General features: G+C 37.3%; 1 protein-coding gene across 1 annotated transcript; it reads right to left on the reverse strand.

Annotated features, from left to right (window-relative positions):
- Positions 1–1,591: 1,591 nt before the first annotated feature.
- On the reverse strand, positions 1,592–23,623 carry Dld (dihydrolipoamide dehydrogenase). Its single transcript, XM_051175105.1, has 14 exons — positions 23,479–23,623; positions 21,843–21,921; positions 17,128–17,207; positions 16,414–16,482; positions 15,825–15,894; positions 14,478–14,578; positions 13,993–14,136; positions 13,240–13,341; positions 6,823–7,013; positions 5,769–5,939; positions 4,816–5,005; positions 3,601–3,738; positions 2,370–2,459; positions 1,592–2,284 (listed from the first exon to the last, which is right to left on the reverse strand). The coding sequence occupies exons 1-14, from the start codon at positions 23,515–23,517 to the stop codon at positions 2,219–2,221; spliced, it is 1,530 nt and encodes a 509-aa protein (XP_051031062.1). The 5' UTR covers positions 23,518–23,623; the 3' UTR covers positions 1,592–2,218.
- Between the last annotated feature and the right edge of the window lie 355 nt (positions 23,624–23,978).

The raw sequence follows: 23,978 nt of genomic DNA on the forward strand, positions 1-23,978 counted from the left end.
ATATTTGAATGAGAATCCTTCAGTTAGACAAATACTATTTTTGTGTATCTCTACAGCCAGAAGATCATATTAAATTATGTGTTACTATTTCCAAATTAGAAAATTCCAAGAGAGAAAGGGGATGGGGGCTTGTTTGAGATTTAAATAAACCATCATCTAACCTAAAATTGACATTTTAGATTTTAAAAATATATAGACCCTCTGCTAACTGCAAATTCTGAGCAAAAAAAAAAAAAAAAAAACTGTAAAGGCATTGCATAGCAAACATAGAGGTACAGCAAAGCAGAATGTCTTAGTTTTTAAATAAGCTTTCACTTGAAAATTAAAAGCCAACTTTCTATTGTTAAAAGAGACAGAATTTGAGGCAAATATAAAGGAGAAAATGTTATAAACTGCCTAACTCAGTAGACTTCTGGCACAAAACAAAACTTTAAACTATTTGTGATGCAAATTGCTATCAAAATTGGAATTGAGCTAATTTAACTGCCTCATTAAAGAAAAAAAAATGTATTTATAAAGGTTTGTGAATGAATCCAGCCTTGACAATAGTCATTACCCTAACAATCTTAAAACCACTAGACATTTAAAAAAAAAAAAAAAGTACAATTAGCAAAATCTTTCCTTTCAACTACAATTCCAACAGACAACAGACGGTGGTGGCACACACCTTTAATCCCAGCACTTGGAAGGCAGATGCAAATGGATCTCTATGAATTTGAAGTCAGCCTGGTCTATAGAGTGAGTTCCAAGACAGCCAGGGCTACACAGAGAAATCCTGTCTCAAAAACAAAACAAAACAGAGAACTGCAATTCCATTGTGCAACAATATTAAAGCATCTGAGTGGTCATTGTCCTTTCATTTGTTTTACAGATAATTACTAAATGTTTAGCTTGTACTTTACAAAGAATTGTTAGAACCAATATTATTCCAAGTTTCCTTAAGTCAAATAAATAACTCATTTGTGTATTTTTAAGTAGTTTCCACTTTTCTTTGTACTATATCAAATTTAGGAGCCACTCAATAAATTTGAAATGACAAATTTAGATGTATAGTGTTTAGTTCATGGCCTTTCTTGAGATACTTAATTATTTTTTGCATTTAATAGCCCCCCCCCCTTTTTTTTTTTTAAGTTTTTTGAGACAGAGCTATGTACTCCTAGAAATTGCTCTATACAACAGCTGGCCTCAAACTTAGATCGTCTTGCCTCTTCCTCCTGAGTACTGAGATTAAAGGCATGTGTTATCACATACCAGCTTTGTAGCACTTTTAAAATGACCATTTACTAAGATTAAAAAGATAAAAAATGAAAAAGAAAAAACCTAGAGAAAGCCATTTACTAAGCCAGGGAAATCCACACTGGAAAAGACAGCAGGTTACAGGTTCCCTTATGTTGTTTCTCTAAAATATAGGCTAAACATTTAATAGTTATCTGTAAACACATGGAAGGGTAAATGACTATTCAAATACCTTAATATTATTGTACAATGTGAAAACATCCAGTGCTATGAAAGTGATAAAGAATAAAAAGACAATCAGAGGTAGTTAAAAGAATTAGAACCATCTTAATATGCACTCAGAATAACCAGTAAATAAATATTTAAGACATGTTTATTTTGGTATCTTCATTCCCTGGTATAATCATGAATCTCCATTTAGTAGTTCTGCAGAGAGAATCTTCATTTGGGCAACTGAATGCCCTTACATTTATAGGACTTACTACAACCTCCATGTTTAAACACGTAATTCTACCTCTAAACTACCAGGGATTTGGGAGTTAAATAAAATGAGAGACAATCACTTTTATTTACATACGTTGTTTGTACATATTTCAATCTTGTTCTAATCACTGACTCGTTTCCAATATGAAAACCAAATTTAACTTTGTCAGTTTTCTTCAAGCTGTTCACATGAATTCTCCAGCTCCTTCCTTGTGGTTCACCTCCATTAATGCCAATTCAGTGAAGTCGAACCTCACAGACAGCACGAAAACACAGGTCAAAAACTTCCAGGATGTTATTATATGTAGCTTTCTGTCCACAATGCACTGGAACCAATTTTTTTAAGATATAGGTACAAGGTTATTCCATTGTGTTTAAACCTACTAAATACCTTCCAGAAGTTTCATAATTTCATCTTACAAATTCTTGGAACTGGGAGATTATCCTGTTCAAAAATGTAACCTTGACAAGCTTCCAGATTTTAGGAAAAAATTTCTAATTAAAAGTTGATTGGTTTGCCAAAAGATGCAGCCAGGTTTGCTTCTCTAAAAGCCTCTGATAAGGTCTGCAAGGGAAGCAATGGACAATTAAACATGAAATAGTTGTAGGTCAAAAGAAAACTACTAAGCATGTATATTGGTAATAATTACCGGATGTGCATGGCAGACTCTAGCTATGTCTTCACAGGAAGCTCCATATTCCAGAGCCAGAGCAGCTTCATTCACCATTTCTCCAGCACCCTTTAAAATTTAAATGTAATTATGTTTCCAAGGCAAGAATAACTATATACTCTAACAAATCAGGCTTTTGGGCTTTCAGACGTTAAATCTTCTTAAACCTTTGGTTATTATTACAGCAGCTAGAGAAAAGTCAGAAAAGGAAAGCTCAAGAAAAAATGTAACGGGAGGAGCTAGGGCTTCTAAGCCAAAAAATGGCCTAAGTCCTGGTACTTTGCTATTGTTATGTGTTTTATGCAATTTCTTTGCTTAAAAAATAGCAACTCTCCCATAATACTGTAATTGAAAATATGAACAATGAGATTTTTTTAAGTTGTTAGAAGTGGCATAGGAAACATTCAAATACTGTTAACTTTACTGTTCTATCACACACCAGGGGAATATACATTTCAGATTCACTGAAATCTAAGCCTTCCCTCGGGAGGTAACGTCTGGGCTGATAACGGGCAGGTCTGGAAGTAGAGTGCTCTACACCAAGGGTACTATATGCACACAGACAGGACCCAAACTGCAAATCACGCTTAGCCTGCTATGAACAGGAAGAAGACTCCCTTTACATGATAAGAAATTAAAGAGTGTGGCTGGACAGAGGGCTTAGCAGTTAAACACTGGGTGCATGTGCAGAGGATCCAGGTTCAATCTTCAGTATCCACATGCTGGCTCACAACTCAAGTTCCAGTGGATCCAATGCCCTCTCCAAGCCTCAGCAAGTACTGCACTAACACAGTACACTGACATGCATGCAGGCAAACACCCACACACATAAAAATAAAATTTAAAAAAGAAATTAATGAGTAAACAGGATGAACAGAAAAGATGGGGTCAAAAAAGGAGGGCGGGGAAGGCAGAGCAGAATGCAACCAGAATTAGCAAGACCTCATATCCTTACAGTCTGAGGTTGTCAAGTATCTATCAAAGGTGGGTTTCAGGCAGTATAGAAGTAGATGATATTGTAGGCAGGACTGTGGAAGTGCTGTTTAGAATGCTGTTGTGGTACCTTGCTACTAAAAGCAAACTTTCACAAGTCAAACTTACTGGCCAATAATCAGCAACAGCAGAATGGAAACAGCAAGTGTATTAAACTTTACCCATTAAATGATTCCCAGAAATCTTACTAGGACTTCTATGACTTTGCAATACTTACTGGTCCCAGAATATGTGCTCCCAGTACTCTATCTGTTGATTTCTGTCCAAGAATCTTCACCATGCCGTCTGTGTCAGCATTTGTTTTAGCTCTGCTGTTTGCAGCAAACGGGAATTTACCAACTTTGTATTCAATACCCTGTGGAGAATAAAAAATGAGAACATACATTAAGCACTGTAAGTTTGTTTCCATTAGTGAAACCATCTCCCATTTGTTAGGAAAATAAGTTCTGACCTCTGGTAGTAGATCAGTATTTATCCCTAGTATACAAATGGACTTTGGGAGCCCATTCCACAGAGAGGGACACTCTCTCAGCCTAGACACATGGGGGAGGGCCTAGGCCCTGCTCCAAATGATGTGACAGGCTTTAAAGATCCCCCATGGAAGGCCTTACCCTCCCTGGGGAGCAGAAAGAGGATGGGATGGGGATTAGGGAGGATGGGTGGAGGGGAGAGTGAGAGAACTGGGATTGACATGTAAAACAAGATTGTTTCTAATTTAAATAAAAAGAATCATAAAAAGAGAGAGAAAAGAAGTCCCAAGAAAGCAATTGTTCAGGACACACAGAAAGAACAACCAAAGACAAGTTAATGAAATTTAATGTGGGAAGAAATGTAAGCAAGTAGAAATACCGCTTGACTGTATTCCAAAGCCAAATATTAAAAAACTCTGCAACCATGCCTTTTATGCCAGCATTCAGGAGGCAGAGTGGATCTCTATGATCTTTGAGGCCAGCCTTGCCTACAGAGTGAGTTCCAGGACAACCAAGGCTGTCTCTAAAAAAAAAGCAAAAATAACAAAAAACAAGGCACTGCACTTAGTAGTTGTTTTAAGTCCAGGTGGCTTATTATCATCTTCTCTACCATTGCTGACAAATTAAAGGAGTAAATATCTCCTTATGATCCTAACAAAGGAACAAATACATGAGCTATAATGTTATACAGAGCTTAAAAAAAAAAAAAAAAAAGGCAAAGATGTGGGGTTTTTGTTTGTTTTTCAGTTGTTGCTGTTGTTTTTGCTTTTTTGAGACAGGGTTTCTCTATGTAGCTGTGGCTGTTCTGGAACTCCCTCTGTGGACTAGGCCTCAACCTTACAGAGATCTACCTGGCTCTGCCTCCCACCAACTGATGGGATCAAAGGCATTTGCCACTAAGCCTGGCAAGATGTGTTTTCTAGTCACTGGTTCCATTATTTCAAATCCCACACTTAAAGTACCTCTTCTTTCAATTGCTCTTCTGATTTGCCAACCCAAGCAACCTCAGGGTGTGTGTAAATCACCGATGGAACACAATTATAGTCAATGTGCACAGCACCACCAGCCATTCCTTCAACACAGATGATGCCTTCATCTTCTGCTTTGTGAGCCAACATTGGACCAGCAACCACATCCCCAATAGCATAGATACTACCAGAAAAAAGAAACACAGTAAACTTCTAAAATCTAAGGAGGTTAGTTATACAACAGAAATATGTTTCTAGCTAATAAGTCACCAGAAGACAATCAAATGTAGCTCTTTAAAAAACCAGAGCTAAGTATCTATCTTTGAGCTATGAAAAATTCAATTAGTTATATTTAAACAGTCTTATTTTCAAGACAGTGTTTGAAGTAAATTTAAAATTCTTAAAAATGCCCACAGTTGAGAGCCTAAGAAAGACAGGAGCACTTGAAACTAGTTCAAGACTAGCCTGGACCATAGAGCAAAATTCCATCTTTAAATAAGGTAGACAGATAGTTGAAATATAAATAAAATATTTGGGGCAGGAGAGATGGCTCAGTGGTTAACAGCATCAGCTGTTCTTGCAGAATACCTGGGTTCAATTCCCAGCACCCACAAAGTGGCTCACAGCTGCCTGTATCTCTAGTTCCAGAGGATCTGATGCCCTCTTCTGACCTCCACAGGGACCAGGAACACACAAGGCAAATAGACATACATGTAGGTAAAACATTCATACAATAAAGATATAAAGTATTTATATTCAAAGATTTAAAAAGTCTATTAATATCATTTTTATAAGCTTGGTAAAATTATTAGGGTAGAGCTGTTACATATTCCTTTACAGCACACATGCCTCATCATGTGTGTCATTTTTTAATCTTTATAAAAAGCCAAAAATGTTAACATGCACAGAACATTTTAAAGACGAAAACAGGTAGTTATTTAACTTACTTTGGAATTTTAGTTTGGAATCTGGTATTGACTGGAATTCTACCTCTGGAATCTAATTCAATTCCAAGTTCTTCTAGTCCCAAATTTTGAGTAAAGGGCCGTCGACCGATGCAAACCAAGAGCACATCACAAGTGATAACTTCAGCTTTACCACCAGAAGCAGCTTCAACACTAAATATCAAACAGTGGTAACTGTTAAACCTACCTACATTGACAGCTGAATGGAGCCATGACATTTCTAGTATCTTTATTTAATTATAAAATAAGTCATGAAATCAAAAATACAAATTCTTAAGTTTATTCTTAAAATCTTATAAAACTAGGCATTGTAAGACAGTGGTTAAGAACATAAGTTTCATAGCTGTGGATGTAGCTTAGTGGTAGAGTACTTGCTTAGCATGCACGATGTCTCAACACTATAAAAAACATAGAAGATAGGTTGGGCAGTGATGACCCACACCTTTAATACCAGCACTTGGAAGCACTTGGAAGGCAGAGCCAAGAGGATCTTTGTGAGCTCAAGGCCAACCAGGTCTGCAGAGAGTGTTCCAGGACAGCCACTGCTACACAGAGAAAGCCTGAAAAAAGTACTCCTGCCCTCAAAAAGATATTAAAAATAACATGTTCAAGAACTGATTGGCTCCACCTATCACCAACTGTGTGACTATGAAGAACTTACTTTGTTAAACTAGGTTAAGTATTTAATAACTGCAGGATACATGCTACCAATATAAGTAATGCTATCGCTATCATCAAATCCCCCATGTGTCTGTCTAAAACTGCTGCATGAATTTTACTAAACACAAGCAGTTTTAAATTTTATGAATATATACAGTGAAAAATATATCACAATGAGACTATCTAATTAGGTTTTTAGCATCAACTTATTCATAAATTTTAACTAGCTAATTTGATAGGCAATACTGTGTAACACAAAGCAATATAAGATGGGTCTAAGTTATAAAAAGTCTGAACTACATTTGTTAATCTGAAAACATATGCTTTTTTGAGATAAGGAAAGATAATTTGTCAAAAACAAATGTAGCATACTTACGACACATCGATTTTTCCATCTGATTTCTTGGTGGCACCAGTAACTTTTGTATTCAGTTTAAACTTAAACCCTTGCTTTTGCAGTATGCGTTGAAAATTTTTAGATATCTCCATATCAATTCCAATTCCACCCACGTGACCTAAAAATTCAACTGCTGTCACATCTGCACCAAGTCTTTGCCAAACTGAACCCTGAAATTAATTTTTAAGAAAAATTATATAAGTTTCTATAGCAATGTTTACTAATTATATCAAATATTTAATTGTATTGTCTTCTTTTGCAAACCTTTAAGGGAACTCTATTGTTTAAAGGGAAAACAGTAATTTCATCTATTTATTCACCTATTCCACATTACTGGACACCTACTTACTACAGGCCAGGTACCACAACAAAACTTGATGTTTCTGGGGACTTTATAATATGATAGAGGAAGTCAACAAATAACTAAACTTCATGCTAGAGGATAATAAAGTGCTATGAGAAACAGAGAAGACAGAACCAGGGCCATTTTAGATGCATTAACTACAGATGCTTCAGTCTAAGTAACATTACATGAAGGAGTAAAGGAAATGAACTACAGCAGAGAATGGGAGAAGAGTGTTCAGGGCAGAGGAGAAGAGTAAATATAAGAGTCCTGAGATTAAATAAGTATGATACTGATCCCACTGACTTCAGCCAAAGTTGTAAATCCAGGATGGGGCCCAGTCCTGAACCTGGATTACTGAATCTCTCAGCCTTCATCACAGCAGCTTCTTGTTCAGTAGATGATTAATACAGAAACACACAAATGGTCACCATGCAGAAAATGATAGGCACCCAGCTCAAAACCTATAGACCACCCCCCCAACCAGGACTCAAGAATCACTGCAGAAATTGGGATAGAAAGATTTTTAGGAGACATAAGTAGTAGACACATCTACAGCAAAACAGTATTTGCTGGTCATGACAGGTCTGTTGCACACAGGAACTCATAGCAGCTATGACTATATGCCTAAGAGCCATAAAAGATTAAGGCAGCCAACATCTCAGCATGGACATAGGGGAGGGGCTGATAAAATCCCACCCATAGGTGAGAAGCTATTGGTAACGGCAGTGCTGGGGGAGGTACAGTAAGTTTTCTTCAGGGATGGAGCAACAAAAAGCTACCCATGCTCCAGTAGATGGCCCTATACCCATGTACATACAAACAGCACTACAGATGGCACTAAATGGACTAAGTGAGTTTAAAAATGAGGACACATGAAGTGAAGAGGGGAAAGTGATGGGAGGGTAGGGGAAAGTATGCAGTGCAAAGACTGGAGGGTGGGTGTTATCAAAATGTATTATATGTAAGAAATTTTCAAATAACTAAAAAAGGGAATATATTCTTATTACTAATAATCACTAAGGTCTGCAAATTTTAAGCTGGCTGAGGAAATATTTTCTCATGCTTACTTGTTTGTACTAAAATTTTGACTTAAATTGTATACTGCATTGTAACAAGTGGCATAGCTTTGACGTCTCCGTGATTCAATATGAAACAACATAAAATTTGAAGTTAGGACTAGAAGAATTCAGTAATAGAATGCTTGCCTGGAATGTGCAAGACTCAAGTTCTAATCCTAGAACTAGAGAAAAAGCAAACATGTAGTCTTTTAAAAATAAATCATTTAACATTTCATATCATATTAAAATCATCTAGTAAGTTTAAATGGCAAGAATATCTTTCTAATTAAGTTAGATTTACATAGTCATTACAAATTTCATGCATTTTTATGATAAGAATGAACAGAAGAGAGGTAACACTGAACTATGAAAACTCCACAAATATATACAAAACTCAAAATGAATCATGGATATAATACCCAAGACACTAAAACTTCTAGAACAAAGCACACAGGATGCCTCTATGACTCCAAGTTAGAAAAAGATAAAACACCAGAACACAGTCTTCCCAGCAACTAAGTAGTAGAGGCAGGAAAATCATAGCTTTGAAACCAATCTGGCTACACAGTAAGATTATGTCTCAAAAATAAATAAACAGTCAACTATTAAACTAGCTTTTGAAAGGTGATCACCATATGTCTACTGAGAAATAATAAAATCTAAACTGTCTGGCACAACTGCTGATATGTAATAAGGATACATAGTGAACAAAACAGCTATGATCCCTGTCCTTGTGTTTATAATTTAATGAAATCAGAGGGATCAGGTAATATCAAGAAAGTAAGATAACCAAAAAAAAAAAAAAAAAAAGAAAAAGAAAGTAAGATAAATAAGAAACAGAACTCCTAGGTATAATACAACAAACAGCAGGAGCATCAAAGACCCTCCACTCTCATGAAGTGAGGCTCAAAATACTGCAAGAACTGAGAAGGGCAGTTTTTCTATTTCCAGCATTTCTTTGGTTTGTGTTGCCTTTATTTTCTCTACTTCAATTTTCAAGTCTTGAACCGTTTCCTTCACTTGCTTAAGGATTGAGCAGTCTAAGGGACCTCAGACACTGGAGCCAGGATGTATCCCTGGTGCACAAGAGGAACTTGCTAACACGGCCCCCATGGAGGGATAACTGCCTTAACCTAGAGACAGGAGAGAAACCCTAGTCCCTACTTCACATGACCTGTCAGATCTACATGACCCCAACTGGATGGCATTCCCCTACATATGGAATTGGGGTGGGGGGGGATGGGAGGGGAGGGTGGTTAGAGTGCATGTGAGAGGGCAGAGAGGGTAAAAGTGAGGGAGGGAGGGAAGGAGGGAGAGAGGGGGAACTGGGATCGACATGTAAAATAATAAATAAAAAAAAAATGCTTTGACTCCAAAATTTAAGTTCAAGGACAAGTTACTGGGGGAAAAGGATTTCTATTTTTGTTTCCACAGAAAATAAAAAGCTGTGGATTCCTTCCAGACTAATGTGGTTTGATCAAGCCAGACCACCTGAAACAGAGTACCAGGTGATCCTACATTCAAAACAGCTGGACAAAGCAGCCTTGCAGACTACAGCCAGGATTTCTGCATCTTCTTAGAATCCCCCATGACAGCGCCCCTTACCAGCAGGAAGTAGTTTGGAAAGAACGACGCCCAAATTCCCAAGTATTGTCTATAAATGTTTGTTTTCATTTAAATGGACTTGGTTATATAAAATAAATTTAAAAAAAAAAAAAAAGAAGAAGAACTGAGAAGGGAGAAATACCCACTGGGTGCACTCGGGGGTGACTCTCTGTAAGCTCAAGGTCAGCCTCGTGTACATAACGAGTTCTAGGCCAGCCATGGATACAGTGAGGTACCATCTTAAAAACCAATCCAAACTAAACAAAACAAACAAAAAAGACCTATTCAAGAGAGAATGTTTACTAGTTGGTGTAATGTTTGCTCAGAACTTATTCTGACATAACCAAACCACAGTGCGAGGAGGAGGAGGGTTGGCCATAAAGCTGGAGAAATAACACAGTATCACAAAGTGCTTATCCTCAAACAACAGCCACTCAAAGACTTCAGCTAATGAAGGGAAGGGATATGCACGGTGTGAAGATCAGTGGCTATAATTAGAACTTAAAGTCAGGAAGTCCTAGGGTAAGACATGATGTTGGCCTGAACTAGGATCTGAGTAAGTGACTCCCGCTGGAACCTCAGGGAATGACTAAGGGACAAGATGCAGGTGAGAAATCAGGTGTAACAGCAGATGCACTGAGGAGGGAAATGTTAGACAAGAAGTAAATGTGGCTTTGTTTGGAAGGAAAATGAAGATAGAAAAGTACTATTATAACTGCACGAAAAACAGGAAGTGGAGATGTTGTATATTCAGAAATAAAAATTCAGAAGCAAAGAGTCTTAAAGATATAGATTTTGTGAGCCCTGACATGATAGTGAAAAGAATGTTTTGTGGATAGACAAAACCTAGCAATGGAATCTAGAGTAATAAAGGGAACCTGAACAAAGGAATCTGAACAAGTAAAAAAGGTAACCCATAGGGTAGGTAGAAACCCAGCACAGGAAAAGTCTGAGAAACTAGGAAATTTTCCAAGGCAAGAAATCACAAACACAGCAGGAAAGAAAACCAGTGGAGTGAATAATAAAATGTCTGTGTTCTTTTCAGGGTGATTTCTTAGTACAAGAGGCTATGGCCTGAGGATTAAGTAGAAGATGATGAGAAAGAACATGAACACTTTTGTGAGAAATTTGATGGAGAAAAGAAAGTTAAGGGGAAATTAGTAACTAAAGGACAAGCTTACAAGAAGGCTTATTCACATAAACATAAGCATGTATCTGCAAGGAAATGCACTTGAGCATGTGTGTGACACCCAGGTATAAACACTAAGGCTGTAAATCAACTGTAAATCAAAAGGAAAATAGCTCGTTGTGGTAGTACATGCCTATAATCTTAGAACTCAGGTGGTAGAGGCAAGAGAATCATTGCAAGTTCAAGCCAGTCTGAGCTACATAGCATATTCTAGGCCACTCAGGGCTATATAAACCCTCTCTCAATAAAATAGAGAAGGGTAGAAAGCAGACTAAAGACTAAATTGAGAGAGTGAGAGTGAGAGAGAGAGCGAGAGAACTATAAAACTAAGTCATTGTGAAGGCAGAAAAACATGTTATGAAGTATAAAGGAGAGGTGAAGAGATTACTCTTGAAAATGGTTATCTTCACTGTAGGAGGAAGAACAACAAAAGGAAAACCATAGCAAAAGCATTTTCATTCTATGTTCTCTGTTTCTCAAGAAGTTCCATGTGAAGTTGGAAAGACAATGTGAAAGTAGAGGTAGAAAAAGAGTGTGAATTAAGAGGCATGGCAGAGACCAAACTCAGCTAGGGAAATAATGAATCATCACTCAGGCTGAGGTTCAAGTTGAGGTCTGTGACTTCAATAAGAACTTAATACAGGCACCAATCTGAAGGGTCTCCTTCCCTCCTGGTGCAAGGATAACAAAAGAAGACTGACAGCTAAATTCAACCAAAACTGAAGAGTTTTTCCAGGCAATTATATCAGAAAAGTAGAGCAGGCTTTTTCTCCCTTACCCAGGGGCAGAGGCAAGGAAATCACATGTTCAATGCCTACTTGGGCTACCAAGTGAATTAAAAAGCCAGCTGTGTCAACTTACTGAAAAGCTCTAGCACAAAGTAAAAAGGAGAGGGATGCGGATATAGATTAGTAGTACAGTGCTTGCCTGGGGCTTGTATTAACAACTAACACTGGTCCCTATGTTCAGTCTCTAGTATAAAAAAAAGAGAACAATTAAAGGTAATAGACTGTGGAATCTAAACTGATCAGGAAATCAGTCAAAACAGGAAAACAAAAATCTACTGAATTTCTCAACTAGAAAACTCAAGCACCTAATTACATGGGCGTAATTAATTACGAGAAGAGTGGCCAGGGAAAGTCTGAAATGAGGACAGTAGAGGGAGAGCAGTCCTCGCAGTAAGATGTGATGGCCCTATAAGAGTGCACCTGAACTATTAAGGGAAAGGTTCCTTACAAATATATGGAAACTTGCCAAGTAGATCAAAGGACAACAAAGCAGACAGAACATATGAAATACTACAGTGCTCAAAACTGTCAGTACTGTGGCATTTCAAGAAGAGTCACCATGTATGCTATCATGAGGACTGTGGGCTTTACTAGAATGCAATTTGTTCAGAATGAAAACTATCTTTCAGTATGCTGAGTATTATCAGATTAAAAAGGAGGCCCATTCCAATGATCAGAAAGAGTAAGAAAACAAAGAAGCAGACTATAAAACAGAGGACATATGAAAGAATAATGACTACCTAAAAGTTATGTTGGAAGAAAAGCTGTATTTGCCATTACTAGAAGTTTTAAGCCAAACTCAATGCTGACTGACCTAAAGTGTTATATAAAGAAATAAAGAATCAAATAGAGGTGAGGCTTTTTTGTCTTTGGGTTTTTTTTTTTTTTTAGGATTTTAAAAATTTTATTTGAACTGGTGTTTACCTACATGTGTGTCTGGGTACTATGCATATACCTGGTGCCCTCAGAGACAGACAGAAGAGGGCGCAGATCCCCTAGAATTGGAGTTACAAATAGTTAAAAGTCACCATATGGGAACTAAACCCAGTTCCTCTGCAAGAGCAGCAAGTACCCTTAACCACTGAGCCATCTCTCCCTTTTGTCTTCTACCTTAAACACGCCCCATCTTGTCCTTTCTTCTTTTTTTTTTTTTTTTTTTTTTTTTTTTTTTTGAGAGACAGATTTTATTTTTAATTATGTGTGTATGTATGTGTGGGTATGTGCGCATGAGTATAAGTGGTGAGTGAAATCCTGGAGCTAGAGTTCAGGTGGCTGTGAGCTGCTTGATATGGGTGCTGGGAACTGAACTCAGGTCCCCTGGAAGAACAGTATGTGTTGTTAACCACTGATTTATCTCCCCAGCCTCCCAAGAGGTTTTAAGTCCCTTTCAACTCCACAGACACTACTTACCAATTCTACACCAATTACTCCTGCACCAATAACAACCAACTTCTCTGGAACTTTTTTTAAAGATAAAGCTCCTGTAGATGACACTATAGTATCTTCATCAATCTATAAGAAAAGCAAAAACAAGCAAAATTACTTGAAAAAAACTAGTAAGTTATTATATGATCTCATGCCATAAAATGTCATGGCTTCTATATATCACAATTTCATCAACTCTCATTCAAAATGCTAATTTGAAATTTTATCATTTGATATTCCAAAATAAAAATAATGTTAACTTCATATTTTGTGTTTTGTTGTGTATGCAAGTATGTATGCGTGTGGAGACAAAAAGTCAACCTCAGCCATCATTCAGGAGTTTTTCTAGCTGTTTACATAAGTGTATAATAAGCACTTTATCAAAAGGGCTATCTCACCAGCTCTTTTTCTGAAAGTCTCACTGTGTAGTCCTTGCCACTAAACCAGTTTAGCAAGGACTTTATAGCAATTTTCCTGCCTTTTCCTTCCAAATACTGGGATTACAGACATTCACCATCATGCCTGGCTTAACTTCATATTGAACTCAAATATATTATAAAATGTTCTGTATCTGATCATAGTCATTGCAAAATAATGAGAAGTAACTTTGCAAGGCTAAATGGCTGCCTAATTACAGTGTTTCAGTCAGTAATAACGAAACATTTATAAACAGAACAAATTTGTAGAAGTCTATTTTGTAAGAAACACCTTAAGAAATTAATTAGAAGACATACATACCGTGATTCCAGGAAAAGGAGTGACCTCTGAACCCGTAGCTATAAGGATGTTTTTCGTATCAATAACCTGAGAGCTTCCATCGGCTTTTGTAGCTGTGACCTGATTTTTGCCAGTTATTTTTCCAAATCCATTGACATGAACAACCTTTATAAAGTAATATTTATATGCTTAAACTGTTTTTCTGATAGAAATAACAGGAACAGTACTCTAGATAACACAGAACATAAAATACTTCCTTAATAATGGGTACCACATGCAGCAGCAAAAACAATGTCTCACGGACATCTGCTTCAGGGTAGTGTTATTTTGGTTTTGATTCTTTGTACAGTTTGGATAATGACAAATGCATTACATTTTTTTAAATGTTTCAGTACTATTTAAATGAAATATCCCACAGCAGGCCAAGATCATAGAGCATCAATCTCTATTAGCATGAAGCAATCATTTCATGTCTATGTGAATCTGAGCACTGAACACCAACCAACCTTATTTTGTTTGAATAAGTGAGCAATTCCTCCTGTTAATGCCTTTACTGCAGAACTCTTCTGCTCCATCATCTTCTCTAAATTCAAACGAACTTCTGACACTGTAATTTGTTAGATAAACGTTGTCATTATTTAAACTCTGAAAGCAATTAAGTGATAGTTTTCAACTAATCAAGATCTAAAAATATTCATCTCACAGTTGCTAAAACTATATAAAAGGCGGTATTAACTTTTAAAATTTAGCAACTGTCATAACCACAGTCAGCAAAGCTAAATCATCATATCACAATAGTAAAACCTATCAAGCACTGTTAAATGTGATTCTGTGCTAAAATGCAGTCCAAAGTAAAAATGTTCTATTCCACTGAGACATTCTACAAGGACTATATGAAGGTTACTAGTCTGGAAAATAGTTAAGTAAAATTGGCAAAGTAAATCATTACCTGAAATTATAAAGACAAATGTTAAAATATCATGAAACAAAAACAAGTATATATTTGAACATTTCAAAATATAAAAGCTTAATGAGTTTAATCAACTAGATTTCACTCAGAATACTAAAGCAACAATAAAAGATAAAAAATGTTCAATTCAACAGAACTCAGAGGAAAAGGCATAGCAATCAGCCCATGCAGCCAATACATATACGGACTCTTAGACATTTCTGACTGACAAAGGTCACCAGGATGAAAGGCTTGCCTCCTGACTATCCCTTGTCTTAACATCATGGCACTTTCACAGACTTGTGACATATTTGCTGCTGCATATACACATAATCTATATGCTGGACTACACAACCTCTTTCAGCAAACTATTACTTAAAAAAAAAAAAAAGAAAAAAAGAAAGAAAAGAAGCCACAAAGTACATAAGTGTACCTCCTGGAAATATCTCTCAAATACAACTAGAAAGAAAAGGAATAAAAACAACCCTCCAAAACAAGGAGAAAACAATACAGACTAAATGCAAATGTCGTAACAGTCTTCTTTTCTCACTAAATCTCTTCCTTCTCACTCTGTTCTGTTATTTACAATAACTCACGTAGGCCTGCTCTCCTTCCTTCAATCATACCTGTCATTAGCAAAGCACACAGGGATCTAGCCTCTGCTATGTTCAAAAGTTGTGAGGGAAATAAAAACCAACTCTTCACTAACACCAAAAAATAAAATTTAGGAAAAGCTTGCAAAGGCAGAGAAGTTGTCAAGGCAGAAGTTTGAACCAAGCATTCTTATGTAAATTTCAAGATTTTTATTTCACTCATCTTGAATAAGTATCTATTCACACACACCAGTATTCAGCAAAGAGAGTCAAACATGACTAATACTACTAGCAATAAAAAATATACTTACATTCAATTCCCCTAGATGCAAAATCTTTTCCATGGGCCATATGGTAATAATGAGAGTTATTCAATAGAGCCTAAAAGAAGTAAGCAAATTTACCAAATACTCATTAACAGATTCTATAACAAACTTACAAAATGACACTTTCTATTTAGAATGATACATACAATATGAATTCATCTTTCCATATACAATTAGCCTAAGATGAACAATAGTGACATAAAACACACAAATAAAAATAAAATACAAAAAAAATAATTATCTTTAAAAGTAAAACAAGAACACATTTCAAGGTGGCAAAAGGATTTGTTTTCACAGGCAAGAACATTTAAAAAAAATTTATTATCTTTTCACTGGCAATGGAAAAACTAAAGAAAAAACAAAACTGCAACACTGGAATTTGGAATAGGAGGAATTTCCAGAATATATGATAAGCTGTGACAGCACTTGAAGGTCTACAAAGAAAAGTCTTATAAATATCCACAGATTCCTTTTAAGGCACTGTATTAGATTACTGATCTAGTCTCAATACATCTCTGTAGTCAGTAGTAGCTACTGAAAAACAATCTTTGCAGCATTTGAAACACATGCTCACCTTTGAAGGAATACAGCCCACATTCAAACATGTTCCACCTAGTGTTTCATTCTTCTCAATGCAGACTGTCTACAATCAAAGAGAGCATTATTTAATTACATGGAAATGCGTATCTCATTTCACTACAATTCAAAACATATGTCTAAATTATTATGCAAAGCAAGTTCCTCAAGCTGTGTTTTTTCAAACTAAAAATCCTTTGAAATCTACCACCTGAATAATAAAAAAATGAGGCTAACTCCTTAGTGAATCATTATAAAAAGATTATTATCCAACATTATTATCACTGTATCCCAAATATATTTAAAAACCAAAATCAAGTAGTTCAGAAGAAAAATAGCTGACTTTTATATACTACTATAACAAATGAAGTACATTAGTCTCAGATTTACCAAAAAAGAAAATCTATAATAAAAAAAAATAGTAATTTCCTGAACTAGAGGTGGCTTGGTGGTTAAGAGCACTGGCTGTCCTTCCAGAGGACCTAGGTTTAATTCCCAGCACCCACATGGCAGTTTACAACTATCTATAACTCCAGTCCCAGAGGATCTGATACCATTTCTGGCCCTTGTGAACACTGCATATACACACTGCACAAACATACATGCAGGCATGTAAAATACCCATATGAATAAAAGTTTTAAAAAGATGCTGTGGCTAAAATAAGCTTGGTCCATATAAAAGAAAGCAACATTGACTTTGGTTCTATCTTACCTTAAAGCCTAATTGGGCAGCTTTGATGGCAGCAACATATCCTCCAGGGCCAGAACCAATCACTGTCACATCAGCATCAACTATAGCAAGAGCAGATTGATATAAAATGGTAAATCACTAACATTTACCAAAAAACCTCCAAATAATCAGCATGCCCCACACAGCATTATTTTGTTCCAAGATATTTGATGTTCTTTGATGCAACTAAAAATGGTATAAATTTTGAAATACCACTTTTATCTTCTATTCATTATAGCATGTGCAAACACAGCTAAGTCCTAGAATATGAACCCAGCTGCCACTTACTGGTTATCATATTATCAGATGGCATAACTCCTCTGTAATGTGAAGAAGACTAGGATAATATAAACATAACATTTTCAAGAAGAAATAAGAGGTTCTGAAATAAACTGACTAGCCCAAACTATCTAGCAATTAAGTAGCAGAGACAAACTAAGTTTTCTGACACTACATCTGGTATTTTTCTTTTTATTTAATAAAATCCCTTTCTTTAGTTTCAGCCTTCATAAGTTAAAAATCTCAGAGCAAAAAGCTTTAAACCACTAGCAAGGTGACCTTGGGTGGAAAATCTGACCTACTTTGCTTTAACCCTTCATCTACAAAATAATCCCAAAAAGTTTTTACTTTATAGTCATAAAGCAGAATGTTGAGGGCTAAAAGTGGTTTTTAAACTGTCAATGACCTTAATCTCCAAACTATTTCACAAGCTTCTCATATAAATTTATTATACTCATTCTTACCCCAAAGTGCTCACCATCTGAAATCCTGAACTGAATAATTCACTTTCTGATCATAATCTTAAAAACTTTTAGTCCTTAAGAGTAAAATAAGGACTCAAACAAATCTAAGTTCCGGGGTTGGAGAGATGACTCAGTGGTTAAGAATATTGGCTGCTCTTCTAGAGGACCTAAGTTTAATTCCCAGCAACCTCATGGAGATAACACCAGTTCCAGAGAATCTGACACCCTCTTCTGGACACCACAGGCACCAGACATGCAAATGATGAACATATATACACATGTGGACATACACATAAAGATAAAATAATATTTAAAAACAAATCCGGATTCAATAATAACTACACAACCTTACATTCTGGGTACATACCAAGCACTCAGTAAATGTTACTTCCTTTCTTGGATCTGCCTGGCCAGACTTTAGAAAATGAGCATCAGCTTCATTCCTATCCTGGCAAAGGCCAATGCTGCTACCCCTTGTGCTAGATCTGAAAAGCCCAGCTCAAATCAATTTTCTAACTCTTTATTAATTTCCCTGTCTCCTACTCAAACAACTCCACCTTATATAAGTAAAGCACCAACATCTTTTCAGTATGTATTTCTCCAATCTCATCTCCCACCCCATTCTACATACTAGCCTATGTATATACATTGTTTCACTATCTAGAACTACATAGTAGTAGCATGCATTTCACATTTCAAACACTAAACTCTTGGAATATGTTCATGATGATTAGCCTGCCTCTTATGATCTGATTAGAGAGAAATAAAAAATAATAAAGCTTAACCTTTAACAGAAATGATCATTAAAATAAATATGGCCCTATGATGGTTCCGTTTAAAACACCGTACTAACTCCCAACCACTTTTTAGTGGTTTAAATATATTGTGCTTCTTCCCATATTACAATATTCACCCATGTCCATCCATCCCTCTTCAGACAATGCCTGGGTTTCTTTTCCTGCTGATGTGACAAATACAGCAACTTAAAGAGGGGTTTATTTTGGATCACAGTTCAAAGTCCTGCCAGTCACCATGACAGAAAAGTGAAGACACCAGGAACTTGAGGAAGCTGGAGATATCACACCCACAACCAGAAATCAGAATGTTCTGCTCACTTTCTCCATTTTATACAGTTCCTTGCCAATCAATCAATGTAATAAGAATAATTCCTCCAAGTCTAACCTAATCTCATGACTATGTATGTCCCAGGTTTATCTCTTATTTCCTGGGTGATTCCAGAACTGGCAAGTTGGCATTAATAATCATTATATACATAAATGTAAATTAAGAACCATTCCCAATCCACATACACATTTCATAAATCCCCATCCTTAGCACTGGACTGTTAATCACAATTACAAGTATTTGTTAAATATTTGTCTTCCTCACAAAGACTTCGAACTCAGCACAAAACAGTAATTAAATATGTAAGAGATGTCTAGCTTCTATTAGCTACATTTATTTCCAGTTCTGCTCTATGGTAATAAAGAGGCAGCCCAATACCACTGTCCACAAAAATTAATTCCTCTGACTCTCAGATCTGATAAACTGACTCTCAGAGCTGATGAACACTTTCAGCTAAACAGCAAGATACAAAATCAATGTACAAAAATCAGTAGTTTTTCTTTTAATCAATAATAAACATGCTGGGGGGAAAAAATCAAGAAAATTTCATTTGCAATATCATCAAATGAATAAGTAAAATAAAAATTAAAACCTAGTAATAAATTTAACCAAAGAGGAGTAAGACAGCTACAATGAAAATTTAAAGCATTGAACAAAGAAACTGAAGACACCAGAAAATGCAAACCCTCCCTATTCATGAATAGGAAGAAGTAATATAAAAATGGCTATATTACCAAACAAGACAAACAATCTCAATGCAATACCCATCAAAATTTCAATGCAATCTTTTACAAAAATAGAAAAAATTTCTGAAGTTCACAAAAGACCCCAGGCCACCAAAGCAATCCTGAGGAAAAAGCAACACCATAGTACCTCAGCAACAAAAATAAAAAAAATAAAAAAAAAAAATAAAAAAAATCAAGGTAGTGTTGTATGCACAAACCCACAAAACAGACATGTACGCAATGGAACAGAATATGAGACACAGAAATAAAACTACTCAACTACAGCTACATGGTTTTTTTGTTTGTTTGTTTGTTTGTTTTTACTAAAACACCAAAAAAGATAGCCTCTCCACCAAATGGTGCCGGGGAAACTGGATGTCCATACATAAAAGACTGAAACTAGAGTCTCATTTCTTACACTGTACAAAAACTCAAAGTGAACCAACAAACCTCACATAAGACTTTAAAGCTGCTAAAGGAAAATACTTCAGGTACAGGCTAAACAAAGATTTTCTGAAAAGCACTCCCACAGTCCAGAAAATAACATTAAGAACCGAAAAATAGTGGTGGCACATGCCTTTAATCCCAGCACTCAAGAGGCAAAGGCAGGTTGATCTCCGAGTTTGAGGTCAGCCTGGCCTACAGAGCAAGTTCCAGGACAACCAGGGCTACACAGAGAAACCCTGTCTCAAAACAAAAAGAACTGACAAATGGATTGTCTAGAAATAAAGAGCTTCTGCACAAAAAAAAAAAGCTGAAAGCTCCCAAGAATCAGCTATACATATGAAAAATAACTGATATCTAGTACAAAGGATTCAGAAAATTAAAAATGATCTATTCAATAATGGACAGTTCCCATGGAGGAATGCTAAATACTGGCTTGCTCTGCTTGCTTTCTTGTAATTAACAACTACCTGCTACAGTGGATTTGACCCTTCAACATCAAGAAAACCAGCCACAGACCTGCCCACAGACCAATCTGATGGAAATAATTTCTCAAATGAAGGCCCCTTTTCCCAGGTGACTCTAGTCTGTGTCGAGTAGACAAGAACGAGCCAGCATGGTCTCACTCCATTAAAATCTAAGTGCCTGTTCAAAGACTGCAAAGAAAACAGAAGGCGATGAATACATCTTAACATTCTCCTATTACATGACACCCCAGGCTATCCTCTGATCTTCACACCTGAACTGTGGCATGCACACAGGTACTGACACCCTTACACACACCATAGTAACATAGACACAAAATTAAGATAAAATATTTTAAAATTTAAATTTTATGGGTGAAGTTTAGTAAACAATCACTTCAAGTATTTTTTGTACTAGGAAGTTAAATACCTCACTAAAAGCCTATTTATCCTGTTCCAAAGTGCTTATTAAAAATACATATATTTTATAGAAAATTCAAAACTTTAAAAAAGCATTAAGAAAGTTATATACCCCACAGTTTCCTTTTCTGCACATAATGGTAGTCTTAAAGAACTTCATTCAAGATGTCAAAGTCATCATCATCAGAAGCTTTGAAACAACCAACCCAATCTGAGCCAGTAGACAAAATTAATTCTTAAAAGCTCTAATCACATGAAATTACTCAGCTCAAAACCCACCTGTGGCTCTCCACCACACCTGAAGTAAAATCCATACCACCTGGTTTGGCTTGGAAGCATTCCATGATCTGATCCCTGCCTATGTATCCGATTTTATATCTTAGAACTTTGCACATCTACCCTAGTCTTTTTGCTTTTCCTGCAGGCTCAGAAATTAAGTTTCTTTTCAGACCTTTCTCACTGAAGAACCTTTCACACCCTCAGAGATCACCTCCTCAAAAGTGTTTCCTTGACTTCTCTCTAGGCTCTTAGTAACTAGCTTTAATTTTCAATTACTTCTCCAAACACCTGTTACTTGCGCAGAGCCCACCTTTTAACAGTAGCTGTTAAGTATCTTAAGGTTCTGCCTTGTTTACCTCTTGTAACATACTACGTGTTAGAGCAACAGTAAACCAGTGTATAGATTAATTCTAACACAGAGTAACAGTTACTCTAACATAAAAATGAAAAAGAACTGCCAGCTAATCTGATTGAAAACTGCTTCACTGAGTACTCACTTGGTTGATCTGCATAAGTTCTTAAAGGCACTGAAGAAACTCCTTGTAAGCCAGGAGACACCCGACTGAAATGGCCTCTCTAGAAGAAAAAGGCAAAGAAAAGTTTCTTGTTAAGTAAAATGTAATTTTACTTACTTACAATGACGGGCTGGTGAGATAGTTGGATAAAGGCTCCTGCCACCAAGACTGACTTCCCAAGTTCAATCTCTGTCTGCACTTACACATGCACACACACACTCTCTCTCAAAGAAATAAATGTAATTTAGAAGGTTGATGACAACTGAGGCAAATCCATCAAGCACTGACTCTTAATGAACTTTCTGTCATCACAAAGGGTATCCTATTAGTTTCCCCTCTTTGTCAATATTAAACTTTCAAAATTTCACCTTGCCAGATTCGCCTTTTATTATGAATATTAAATGCACCATCTCATATTAAACTTAATAAAATATACTCAATGGCTTAGTATTATTAAAATGGCAGAAAGCAAGGCTAATTTTAAAGGCAAGAACCATTTTAGTATTCTAATCAGAAGTCTGAAACTTTGAATTCAGGTATCTGAATACTTCAGCGACAATCATTTCACTTGTCAATATGTGTTTCTAACAACCTAACAGTCAGTAATCACATTTATGAAAATGTTCTTGAGCTACCAACTAGGAGCAGAAAACTAAACTAGGAAATATACCAAAAGTGTCAGTGTATCCACATTCTGGAAGTTCCACAAATTGCATCATAACCTCACATTCTCTAAACTTTATGCCTACCATTTCCTAAGACCAGTGAGACAAAGAAACAATGCAGAGTTCCTGCTCCTATCATAGCGAGCAAATCAATGAATAATGGAAGGCAGTGACAATATATACTCCGATGTAGCAATGTTCCTTGCTTGGAGACAACTTCTGCACTTGAGATCAAGACATGCCAACCAAAGAAGGGCAAACTGCCTGTACTGAGTTTCAGTCCCAGCTCAGCTTCTCCCTAAAAGTACATTTTGCATGTTGCAATTACTTTTGAGAACACCGACGACTCAGGTATGAATTAGTCTGATCTCTGTATTATCTCTAAAGTCCTCACACTACCCTGCCACGACGCCGCATTCATTCAATTTGGCTGTATTTATTTAACTGGCAGGTGAAATGGGAAAGTAGTTTGGACGATATAGCCCGCCGCAATGAAAAAGATAAGTCCCCAGGGTCTGGCGGATGGCAGAGGGCACTAGCGTAGAAACGCGAATGCAGACAGGACCAGAGCGGAACTCGCAGGGCTGTGTGTTGGGGCTGACCACGTCTGGGCCACTCGCGCCTCAAGGTTACCTACCCACCCCGGGGAAGTAGGCCACTCCCGGGTCAGGGTTGGGATGTAGGGACACGCAGCGGGTGACAGGGGTGCTCTGCGCGTCCCCGTGCCCGGGTAAAGGCCCAGGCCCCTCGGCCCACGTCCGGAAGCGGGCCGTGGGGCTGCGGGCAGTCATTTCACAGCCGGGCCCTCCTCGGGCCCGCGCTGCCTCGGGAGGCCGGGCCGAACCGGCACAGAGGCGGGGCCGCGGCGGTTCCCGGACGCAGGCCGCGTCCAAACCCACGAGCCGGCACCTCTGCGCCTCGGGCCAGCACCACCACACAAGGGAGGCCCTCACCTTGGCCAAGGAGCAGTACACACGACTCCAGCTCTGCATCTTCCCTTACTCCTGACCCTAGCGACAGCGCTTTCACCTCCGCGGAGCGACTGCTAGGCTTAGCCAAGGTCTCCCCGCGCTGCGCATGCGCAAGAGCGACACGTCATCGCCCAGGAGCAGCGCGATTGGCCCGAGCGATTGGCGGAGGCTGTCTGGTCGCTACGCCGTACACTGTCGTAACGAACGCCATGCTTTGTGGCAGCTGGGGCTCTGCCAAAGTGTCTAGAGGTGCAAATTAAATTGGAAGACGGGCTGAAAAAACAAAAGTGTTGTTTGCTCAGTGAAGCCTAGAGAAAGTAAAATGTAGATAAGAGAGAAAGAAAAGTTTGACAGTTTGACAATCTCATGGTTGTGGTAGGCATTCGTGGACACTTCCCATAGGGTTTATCTCACTTTACAAAGTCGTTATGAAGTATTTCCATTTTCTGGATGGAGCTCAGGGAGTTAAACAAAGCAAGCAA

Source organism: Phodopus roborovskii, unplaced genomic scaffold (genome assembly GCF_943737965.1).
Source record: "Phodopus roborovskii unplaced genomic scaffold, PHOROB, whole genome shotgun sequence".
NCBI lineage: Eukaryota > Metazoa > Chordata > Mammalia > Rodentia > Cricetidae > Phodopus > Phodopus roborovskii.

Bases quoted from the DNA above. Each gene is read 5' to 3' on its own strand.
- Dld (XM_051175105.1), bottom strand. From the start codon at position 23,517: ATGCAGAGCTGGAGTCGTGTGTACTGCTCCTTGGCCAAG. The intron at 17,208-21,842 runs GTGAGTACTCAG...CTCTTGCTATAG, and splicing joins AACTTATGCAGATCAACCAA to TTGATGCTGATGTGACAGTG. The intron at 14,137-14,477 runs GTTGGTTGGTGT...TACTTTATAAAG, and splicing joins ACTTATTCAAACAAAATAAG to GTTGTTCATGTCAATGGATT.